We start from the raw sequence: 11653 nt of genomic DNA, 5'->3' as shown, positions 1-11653 counted from the left end.
ACCACAAAAAATATGTGTTGTTAAAACATATTTACAAAAGGAAAGTCAAAATTATAAAATTGGTGTTGTTCTTTCAATATTTAATTGTTCCATCTGCTAACCTCACACTGATGATCAGTTGGTGGGTAGATCAGAGGATGACACATTTGTCTTTGTATTTATGTTTTAGTTCATTCATTTCTTCTTCATGTTTATTCTTCATGTCCTTCATTTGTTCTTTTAGATCTTTTTCTTTGTAACTCGAGAGGTTGTGTAACAACTTGTACTCTTTTTCATGTCTCTCTTTTGTGTCCTCCACTTGTCTTTTATGCCTTTTCTTCAGGTCCTGCAGTTCCTCCATGTGCTTCTCCACCAGCACTGTGAAGTCCTTGGTGTATTTCTTTCTGAACTCATTGAACTCTTCAGCTTGTTTTCTGGCCTCCTCTTCATATTTACTCCTCATTTCCTTCAGTTTCTTCTTGTAGTTTTCCTCCAGTTCTTTTCTCTCCTTCTCCTCCTGTTCTCTTCTGCTTCGACCTTCTTCTTTTCTTTTGATTTCATGTTTTTGTCTTTCTTGTTCGTATTCTTCTTGCAGCTTTCTAAGTTTAGTTTGCTCCTCATGTCGTTTCTGTTCATCTTCTTGATGTCGTTTCTTCCACCATTCTTTTCTTTCCTTCTCCCAGTCTTCTCGTTGTTTTCTCATCTCTTCTTTACTTTGCTCTAACTCTTTGTCAATGGTTTCCTTTTCTTTTGATTCTGACTTTATCTTTTTCTCCAGAGCTCCAAGTTTTTGTTCCCACTCTTGTTGTTGTTGTTCTTCCTGCCATTTCCTGTTCCTGCCCTCCTCTTTTCTCTTTTCCTCTTCTTTCTTTCTCTCCACTCGCTCCTTGTTGATGTTGTCTTCCATTTCTTTAAGTTGTTGGACTCTCTCTTGTTCAATTTCTTCTTTCTGTTGTTTCATTCTTCTCTTCACTGCTTCCATTTCTTCTTCATGTTTTCTATGAAGTTCCTCCTTCTGTCTCTGCATTTCTTCTTCTTTCTTCTTCAGTATTCTCTCCACTTCCTTCTGTATTGCTGCTTCGGCCTCCTGGAACCTATCTGAGGTGAAGCAGATGCCTCCTTTCTCCTTCATCATTTGATTGGTCTTCTTCATCAAATCTCTGACTTGTGTGCGGTCTGTCTGATTGTTGTTATTGAAGACCTGGTATCTTCCTCCACAGTCATTTATGAGTTTTTTCAAAAAATCATCCGTGCCTTCTTCTAAATAACTCTCAATTGTTGTATTCTTCAGATCATCTCCTCTGGTAAATATAATGGTGATGAAATCTGCAGACTTCTTCCCAAAACATTTCTTGATGAGCTCCACGGAGTCTTTTTCTTCTTGTGTAAAGCGGCTTATCTGCAGCACCAGTAAGAACACATGAGGTCCAGGAGACAACAAACTGATGCATTTCACAAGCTCCTCTTGAACGTCATCATCAGACAGAGTCGTGTCAAAAAAGCCGGGGGTGTCGACTATGACGACCGGCCGTCCATCAATCTCTCCTGTTGCTTTCTGACAAAACTTGGTCACTGACCTTAAGCTGGCTTTAGATGTAAAATGTTGTTGGCCCAAAATGGTGTTTCCTGTTGCACTCTTCCCGCTGCCAGTCTTCCCGATCAGCACCATCCTGAGACTCTCTCTACCCTGATGTTTACCATCACATCCCATCTCTGTCTTCTGTTTCACATCCTGCAGATTATCTTTAAGTCTTGAAACCTTCTCCGTCAGAGCCTTGGTGAACATCTTCATTGTGAAGCATCTGGATCCTTCAACTCTCATCTTTTCCACATAATCCATCAGCTCTAGGATCTGCTGCTGGTCATTGATGTTGAGAACAACATATCTTCCTCCACAGCTCTGACTAAGCTCCTGGATCTCTGTGGCAACAACAGCTGGAGCTTTAGGATCTGAGTCCACCGTGAACAGAATCATGGTGAAGTCGTTGACTGGAGAGCTGAAAGAGTTCTTGATGGTCTTTAACTCTCCCTTGTCTTCATCAGTGAGGGGACCCACAGGTAGGACCAGGATGAAGGCATGGACGCCCTCAGGGTCACAGAGGGAGATACACCTGATGGATTTCTCCATCACTTCCTCCTGAGGTTTTCCACACAAGCCAGGCAGCTCCACCAGAGAAACCCGACGTCCACTCACCTCTCCCCGATGTTTAACACACACTGATGAGTTGGAGACTGAATGAAGCTCTGTCTGACCTAAAATGGCCTTGGCTGCTGAAGACTTCCCTGCTCCTGTCCTCCCACACAGAACCAGGTTTAAAGATGGCTTCATGTGGTCAGACTTTGGTGTCCTGATCAAACCCTCATCCTCTAATACGTCACACCTCATATGTCCATTGTTCTCTTTCACAACTTGACCCAAACGTGTTAACAGCTCTGGACGTTCAAGGTTCTTCTGGTTCAGGTTTCTGTATCTACACTTTCTGATCAGGTCCTTTAAGGGCTGGTCTTTGTCCATGAGAGCTGAACTGTCCTCTCTGGGTGTTGATATCAGTATCAATGAATGATCAAATGATTGATCACTGAAGAGTTCCAGAACTCTGCAGAGCTTCACTTTGAGTTCCTCAGTGAAGTCTTCAGGCTGTAGAACCAGCAGGAACACATGATGTCCAGGATCAGAGAGGCTCTCACAGGTTTCTACATGTTTTCTTAGTCTGTCTTCAGAGATGTTGGGCTGCAGCAGATCTGGAGTGTTGATCAGAACTATTTCTTTCTCTTTCCACCCTCCTCTTTCTCTCACACAGTGATCTGGTTCTTCCTTAGTGAATTTAGCCTCTCCCAGTATGAAGTTCCCCACTTCTTTCCTCTCAGGCCAGCTGTTCCCCAGCAGAACAACCCTCAGCTCAGACACTGAGGAGGAAACACTAGATTAGTAAAAAAAAAACTACTCTTCAACTGAAAACAATCAAACTAGCTTCAGAACAAATGAGGAAGTCACAGCTTTTTAAAGGTGGACTAGAGTGAATGTGTCAGCTGTTGTCATCTTGAAACTTCCACATTCACCAGTGACCCATCACTTATAAACACTGTTAAATTACATGTTAATAAACAGAACAATAATTCTGATCCGTTAACTCACTAAAAGGTGGCAGCCATTCAAGGCTGCTGCTCCGCTTCACAGGTTGCAGATCATCTGACACTGTAAGAAAACAGAACATCGATTAATTCACATGAACTCTTTAAAAAAAAAAAGGAAGGATGAATTGGCGTTGAATGTTTAGTATTTTTATTTGTATGTGTATTTACATGTTTTAGTTCAAATTAGTAAAAATGTAAGAATTTCAGATTCCATCCATCCATCCATTTTCAGCTGCTTATCCGGGGTCGCGGTGGCAGCAAGCCCAGCAGGCTGACCCAGGCTTCTCTCTCACCCGCAACACTTTTCAACTCATTCTGGGGGATCCCGAGGCGTTCCCAGTCCAGCCGGGAGATATAATCCCTCCAGCATGTCCTGGGTCTTCCCCGGGGTCTCCTACCAGTTGGACTTGCCTGAAAAACCTCTAATGGAGGCGTCCAGGAGGCATCCAGGAGGCATCCTGATGAGATGCTGAACTACCTCAGCTGACTCCTTTCGATTTGAAAGCAAAGGAGTTCAAGTATCTCTGGGTTTTGTTCACGAGTGAGGGTAAGATGGAGCGGGAGATCGACAGGCGGATCGGTGCGGCTGCAGCAGTAAAACAGGTGCTGCACCGGGCCATCTTGGTGAAGATGGAGCTGAGCTCCTAATTTACTGGTTGGTCTACGTTCCGACACTCACCTATGGTCCCAAACTCTGGGTCGTGACCGAAAGAACGAGGTCACGAATACAAGAGGCCGGAGGACCCGGGGAAGACTCAGGACACGCTGGAGGGATTATATCTCCCAGCTGGACTGGGAACGCCTCGGGATCCCCCAGAATGAGCTGGAAAATGTTGCGGATGAGAGGGAAGCCTGGCTCAGCCTGCCGGGTCTGCTGCCACCACGACGGATGGTGTTATGAACCCAGACACGAGGGCGTTTGATGTTCCGACATTTTTGGGACTTCCACAACAAGTATAAAGCAGAACTAGTGGTTATTTATTACATAGTCGATACCGGAAAAGATAACTCTTTTTCACGGAGCGAAGCAATGGCGATAAGCCACGCCCCCTTTGTCACGGCGGGATTTGTCTTTGTCGCGTTTGGTGTGAACACCCTCGTTTCACTCGCGCAAGTAAACTGAAGCGATAAGCGCGACGCGACAAATCGTGTCGCGTTCGGTGTGAACACAGCATAAGAGATCTGAAGCACAAAATTTAAGAAAACATGAGAACACCAGGACACACATGGATAACTCCGTCAAGCTAGTAAGCTAGCATATGACTAAGTCAACATCGTTCCCCAGTTGACACAGACAGGACTGCGGTGAATAAACACAGAGGTGGATAAAAACGGGCACATTTTATCCAAAATAATTGATTGTGTGAAGTTTTGTGGGGCTTTTGAGTTGGCCTTGCATGACGAGAGACTTACTCCGCGGAGTGCTGCCGGAGCATCATAAGACAGCCAGGGTTTTTAAAATAATTGATTGTCGCATTGTATGTCAAAACCTACAGAAAATATGGTCCTTTTTTAATACAAATTAGAAACAGTAACGGTATTAGCACTCCGCGGAAGACGCACAAGGTTTGTTAAAGTTGTAATAAATGTAATAATTGTGTATGTTTTAAGGACATTAGCTTGCGTGTTAGCTCTGTGTGTGTGTGTGTGTGTGTGTGTGCTATTAATAAAAATGAGGAGTAAACAAACATAATTATCGTTTTTGTGCCTTTATCAAATTCATCGCATTATGCGCCAAATTCAATAATTAGCGGTATCGTTTTAGAAGTATTGTTTTAGCACCGGTATTAGGAAAAACCCAAACGATGCCCATCCCTAATTATAATATACTGAATTGTATTAATAAGATGTCCTTATTATGTCAAAGTGTTGGAATAATTGAGCATTGAATCATACTGGGATTAGATGGCCATATCAAAAAAAATTGCCACCAGCCACTGCCAATAACCACAAGTGAGATGAGTTGAGAATGACCTGCTCCCAAACATTTACAGGTCTAAAAAAAATTCTCTGTTCCAGATCATGTACCTCGGTGCGGCGACCAATAATAAAGCATCCACTGCACATGATTTCTTCTTGGAGGGAGTGCAAAAGTATGGCTTTCCATTAAGGTAAGACTAACAAATAGGTGTGTCTCACAGTGGTACTCATTCCTCAGTCATTTGTGAATTAGCTGTCAGTTAAAGATGTTCATACTTTTTATTTGTTAGGTGTGAACTAATGTTATACTGGAAAACAGTTCCAGTATTGTTGTTTGAACGGGTTGAGCAGTGAGCTGACCGGAGAGATTTATACACAACTAAGACATAAAGTAACTATGACCGATTACACTAGGTTGTTAAGAATTTAAACAAATCCTATACTTCTAATTTGTCCGATGTCTATGTATATGTGTTTAATACATTCTCTTTAGAGTAAGAGGTGACCAAGGAGTGGAAAATGTTGGCATAGCACGATGCATGTTCACTATTAGAGGCTGCGTATGGGCAAGTTTCCTGTCAGGAATGAGTGTGCACAATCAAAGGTATTTTTTACATATCAATATAATTAATGTCAGATGTTGCCTTCCACAGAGACATACTTTGTGAAATATAAAATATACTGTACATACTTAAGGGTAATTTTATGCTTTTTTCCCCCAGAATAGGGCGTCTGTGGCGGGATGTTTGGATGGCTGTTACAGTAGTGCACTACGAGTTTCTTCACAGCCTTGAGGATGAAGGTGTTCTAGATCCTTCTGATAGCGTCCACCTGTTCTGTGCCCAGCATGTATTTCTTCCCCGTCTGCAGAGGGATCTCACAGTCTTCAGGATGGGTTGGGATAATCATCCTTTAAGAACTGAGCTAAATCTGTCCCCACAACAACTGTGGACAATTGGACTCCTCCAGAATCCTATTGATGACCTGGCAGAGGTAGTAATTACACTACTCTTTGGTCACATTGAAATAAATTACACTATGTTGATACTTGCACAAGCATAGTATCAGTAATGTTTACATATTGGCCTATTTAAATCTGCTTGCCTTACTTTGTCCTCTGACTTCTATATGTCTCTTTTAATTATTATTTTTTTTTTTCCCCAATGTAGGAAATCGAGGATGCTGATCTTGATTTCAACACTGCCAGTGCGCTAGATGCAAACAGTTCTGGAGTGACTGTTCCACCCATTGAATCCCCCCTTTGTGAGCAGGATACGGCAGGCCTGAGGTCCACTATTGATGATGCAAGACCATCGGAGTCCCACGGCCAAGACATTTATTTAGCTGTATTGAACTATGTACTAAATCATGTATAGATGCAAACAGTGTTTCAAGGGTTACACCACTTTAACACAATAAGCTTACAATGAATGTGTTTTAAATGTTTATTGGTTGTGATGACAACAGTGAAGCCAAGAAAATCTGAAACTTCTCAGTAGCAAAATGTTGGTGAGACAATATGATGACGATTAGCCAGCCATCTAGAAATGATGCAAGGAACTTAATAAATCTAATGAACTCTTAAATTTACTTTCTTTCTTGGAATGCAGTATTACTATGAAATGTAATCAGAACACTATTAAAACAGTAGCAGTTTGCGCTAAACATGTATCAAGTAAACATCACGGTTATAGTTTAACCTTGAACAGGAACCTGGCAGTTAATCTACACATTGTGAAATTCTTGCCCTAGATAAAAAGCCTCTGTTAGAACCTTTTTGAATTGGTCATAGGACCTGATTTGTCTCACAGGTAGGACAATTTAAAAAATGAAAAATTTAAACAAAAATGTTACACCTCGATTACATCTAAAGAACATATTCTATGTTCTATAGAACATATGTTCTATATATATATATATATATATATATATATATATATATATATATATATATATATATATATATATATATACATATATACATATATACATATGTATACATATATAACACTCTGTGTGATAAGTAGCCTAACTTTACTTTTGATGTTTTAAGAGCATTTGTGGAAAACATTATTCTTCCACCACTGCCCATCAGCGCTGCTCAAAACAATACTCAGCACTCGGACTTTTATTTTGAAATTAGAACAGTGTTTACATAATTTCAAACCCGGAAGTGGGAGACACCGTTTGGGAAGTGTTGTTGCACGGCGTTTTTATCTGTATATTATTAATCTGTAACTTGTTTCTTAGCGAACACGTGCAAGTTATTTTAAAGAACGGCTCGCGGACATTTGGTGAGTCCAGCTCGAGCCGAGACTAGAAGCACAACCACTCCTCAGCCTGGAGACAACTGGACGTTGTGTTTATAGACTGTGACCAAACACACGTCTTTAATGCACAGACGTGACTCTTCCTGTATGTGCATCAGAGGCTAACTAGCTGCTGTGTAAAGTCTAAACCATGACGCTGGCACAGATGAGCTGAGTACAGCAGACGACCAGTGACGTCAGCGTGATGTGTGTTGACGTGAACTTACTAAGTGATCAGGTTTATGTTGCAGTCGTCAAGTCGCTCCATGTTATCAAGTAAAACTAGTTCTCACTCAGTGTTCGCTACATTTCATTACATTTGGCAGATTTTAATGAGTGTTTTCTTTTCTTTTTTTATGTGAAATTATAACAAATGACCAAATTGTTAATTTGTCACTCTATAATCTGTATTTTCTTATGTAAAAAAAAAGAGCCACATAATTGAGGCTCCATCTTAGAACATTTGTGCTTTTCTTGGTATTAATTTAATTCCAAATGTAGTCCTAATAGTGGTGCATTTATAGATTGTCATTGATTTAGTCTCTACAATGTCTGGAAAAAAACCTAAAATAAATAAATTCAATTCACCATAATATAAAAGAAAGCAAAGCAAAGCAGTACATCCTCACATCCTAGCAGGAACCAGCAAACGATTAATAAATTGACTAATCGATCGATCGATTGACTAATCTTCTTATCATTTGTTCTGACAAAACAATTTGACCCTGGACTCTGTGAAATTGTATAGATGTTTTTTTTATATGTTACACACTCAATTAATACAAAATGATCTCCAGAATAATATGTATTGAGTGTTCAGTTGGGTGTTACGTGTCCTTCTGTCCTCGGTATGATCATTTCATTGCAGTAGGATTCTTCAGCCCTGGTTGGATGTGGGGACTGGCTTCCTTAAGTTCAGGGTAGATAACTGTGGTCTCTTCTGCCCCAGCAGTTTGGATCCACCTGGATGTTGAGTGCGCGGGCTCTGTTTGGGATCGGCCTCCTGGTGACCTCCAGGGCCGCGACGGTCCTCGCTCAGACCGGGACATGTCCGCTGTCCGCTGCAGCTAACAACCACAAGAAGAACTGTTCCTCTAGCAGACCGGCATCCACCATGGCCCAGACCATCAAATACCTCGGGTACAGTTGTACATCTTGGATTCAGAGCAGCGAAAATACTTACAGAATGTATCTATGTTTGTGTGTATATATATATATATATATATATATATATATATATATATATATATATATATATATATATACACTGCTCCAAAAAATTAAAGGTATACTTTGAAAACACATCAGATCTCAATGTGTTGGATATCTATACTGATATGGACAGTTTAATGTCTGAGGAACAAAAGGATGCCACATCTTTTAAAGTAAATAAAAGTTTCAGCCCTGAAAGTCAAAGTGAAAAAATGATGTGGCAGGCTAGTCCATTTTGCCAAAATTCAATTTCTGCTTCTCAATATCTTGTGTGGCCCTCACGTGCTTGACAACGCTCCTAATGAGACAACGGACGATGTCTTGTGGGATGTCCTCCCAGATCTGTCTAAGGGCATCAGTGAGCTCCTGTAAAGTCGGAGGAGCAACATGGCGGCGTCTGCTGGACCGAAACATAATGTCCCAGAGGTGTTCTATCGGGTTTAGGTCAGGTGATCGTGAGGGACAATCAATTGCATCAATTCCTTCATCCTCCAGGTACTCCCTGTTCCCAAGATATTACACTGTCCATATTAGTATAGATATCCAACATAATTTTTTTCCACATTGAGATCTGATGGGTTTTCAAAGTGTTCCTTTAATGTTTTTGACACATAGACTGTTCACACTGACTTGTTGCTGCTCCACACAGGCAGGAGGAGGCGCAGCACATTGACGAGGAGCTCTTCAGTGAGTACGGCTTCAGCGTGGACCAGCTGATGGAGCTGGCTGGACTCAGCTGTGCCACAGCCATCGGCAGGGTGAGACGTCAATCGGGGGCTCTTATTTTGTGTTACCGGGGAAACTGGGTTTACAGAACATGGATGTGTCTAAATGAGTTTAGGCAGGAATGATCGTGTTACTTCTGACTCTTCATCGCTAGAAGCATTTCTCTTCAGTAGCTGCTGTAAAGAAAATCCTCTTTTCCTGGTCAAATAGTTTTGGAGTATAGATTTGTTCTCTCCCCAGGCTTATCCCATCACCTCCCTGGTCAAGGCCAGACCTTCTCTGCTGGTGATTTGTGGACCTGGGAACAACGGAGGCGACGGCCTGGTCTGTGCACGACATCTCAAACTCTTTGTGAGTGGCCTTCACCTGAGTGACAAGACACTCTGCAGCAGTAGCAGAACGTTCCTAAAGAACAGTTGTTTATGTTTTAGGGTATTTTTTTAACTTGTACTCCAGTATAGTTATACAAAACATACAATGAGCTTCTAAAATGTGTGTTTTAAAACCCGTGGTGTGTCTAACTTGTGGCTGTCAATTTTCAAACTATGGAAAAAAACAACGTGTCCTCCTGCAGGGTTACGAGCCCACCGTCCTGTACCCGAAGAGGCCCAACAAGCCTCTGTTCCAGGGCCTGACCACGCAGTGCCAGAAAATGGAGATCCCCTTCCTGACTGAGATGCCTGAGGTTTGCCGTTAATCAATAATGCAGCAGCGCTATCCACACAGGGGCGAAGACAAGTCCTTCTGCTAATTGTGTTCACGAGTGTGCATCTTGTTTCAAGCTATGCGGCATCTGTTTTACACATTGTGAGACGTAGCTCAAGGAGGCTGCAGCTTCGAGTGGATGAAGCCTTAATGATCTCCGTAGGGGAATTATGGTTAGAGATTTTATTGAATAGTCAACGCAGTCCATTACTGATGCAGCAGAGTCAATCACTTATGTTTCTAAGTTACACATCTGCAGCATATGTGATCCAAAAAAAACACGAATTCTCAGGCTGCTGTGATCGACGAGGCTTACAACCTGGTGATAGACGCCATCTTCGGCTTTAGCTTCAAGGGGGCGGTGCGAGAGCCTTTTGGTTCCATCCTGGACGTGCTAAAGAAGACGACAGCGCCCGTCGCCAGCATCGACATCCCCTCAGGTCAGTCCTCACCCGCTGCAGAAGATGGATTTGCCTCATTCATGTGACGCCAAAGCCAATCAGCATTGAGATTCTCCTTCTGTCATCATCAACGTCCTGCCATTGTTGAATCAGAAAGGAGGAAAAAAACATTGTATCCGTAGGTGGGCTACCATACCTGATATTAGTAGTCACCGGACGAAACTATGTGTATAAATGTATTTGTATGAACCATAGGGTACAAACAATGAAAACAACGCTGTTTCCCAGGGATATGTGGGACTTCCATAACGTGTACGAAGCAGAAATAGTGGTTATTTCTTCCATGGTTGATGCCGGAAATAAATGGCGTGGTGATCTGATATTCACTACTTCTTCTGTGCATATTCATTGATGAGAAGAAGATTCCCGGACTGGGTTTTGACATCCCGTTTGTTTTCTTATTCATGTTCTTTTCAGGGTGGGATGTGGAGCAGGGCAGCGCAGATGGACTGCAGCCCGACATGCTCATCTCTCTCACTGCTCCCAAGAAGTCTGCCAGCTTGTTCAGGGGGCGATACCATTTCCTGGGAGGCCGGTTCGTGCCACCGGGCCTGGAGAGGAAGTACCAGCTCAACCTGCCTCAGTACCCGGGCCTGGACTGTGTGTTACAACTGTAGAGGACGATGAGTGCTGTCTTTAAACACTATGGGAGAAATTATTCTTATCCACCTTTTGTTTTTCCCCCCAAGATTTGGATGAGAAGATCGATACCGCACTGGAGGCTATAGCGTAGCTTAGCATAAAGACTGGAAACAGGTGGATACGGCTAGCCTGGCTCTGTAAGCGTAGAAGAGCTTCTCAAGAAGAGCTTCTGAAGCTCTCAAGCTTGTTTGTTTTTATTTTTACGCAAATAGAAATGTCAAAATTACTATTTTGTAGTTGTACATGTCATTATGTTCGTTCACGATTTCCACATCCTAACTCCAGCTCTGTCCTAAACACACTGGCCTGAGAGCGCTTTCCGTCGATCAGTCCAACCTTTGGAAATAAATCAAATAAAAATGTTGGGGATTTGATCTGTATCCATTGAGTGAATGGTGGTGGCTATGAATCCAATATGGTGCTTATAATAGAGCTTTATTAATTCTCTGGATGATTCTTTTGTTCACGTGAAAGCACAGCGCTTTGACGTGGCGGTTTCCTCAGCTTCACGAAATAAAAAACAACCAAAAAGGTGATTGCCGGTGGTCTGCGTTGTTATTACTT

General features: G+C 42.1%; 2 protein-coding genes across 3 annotated transcripts; one reads left to right on the top strand and one right to left on the bottom strand.

Annotated features, from left to right (window-relative positions):
- Nucleotides 1-2494, bottom strand: LOC306749215 (uncharacterized protein; the record flags this gene model as incomplete). Its single annotated transcript, XM_079232478.1, has 1 exon — nucleotides 1-2494. The coding sequence occupies one exon, from the start codon at nucleotides 2492-2494 to the stop codon at nucleotides 131-133; it is 2364 nt and encodes a 787-aa protein (XP_079088604.1). The 3' UTR covers nucleotides 1-130.
- A 4731-nt stretch (nucleotides 2495-7225) lies between these two features.
- On the top strand, nucleotides 7226-11625 carry naxe (NAD(P)HX epimerase). 2 transcript variants are annotated; one of them, XM_079232333.1, is made up of 7 exons: nucleotides 7226-7328; nucleotides 8296-8483; nucleotides 9205-9313; nucleotides 9522-9632; nucleotides 9856-9966; nucleotides 10279-10426; nucleotides 10865-11625. In XM_079232333.1, exons 2-7 carry the CDS (start codon nucleotides 8311-8313, stop codon nucleotides 11062-11064), a joined length of 852 nt encoding a protein of 283 aa, XP_079088459.1. In that variant the 5' UTR covers nucleotides 7226-7328; nucleotides 8296-8310; the 3' UTR covers nucleotides 11065-11625. The 2 variants fall into 2 exon arrangements, with proteins under 2 accessions (XP_079088459.1, XP_079088460.1); XM_079232334.1 differs by lacking the exon at nucleotides 7226-7328 and having other exon boundaries at nucleotides 7913-8483.
- Nucleotides 11626-11653: the final 28 nt, after the last annotated feature.

Source organism: Taurulus bubalis, assembly GCF_910589615.1.
Source record: "Taurulus bubalis genome assembly, chromosome: 16".
Taxonomy (NCBI): Eukaryota; Metazoa; Chordata; class Actinopteri; order Perciformes; family Cottidae; genus Taurulus; species Taurulus bubalis.
Note: the sequence above shows the minus strand (reverse complement) of the source record. Positions and strands in the feature narration are given on the sequence as shown.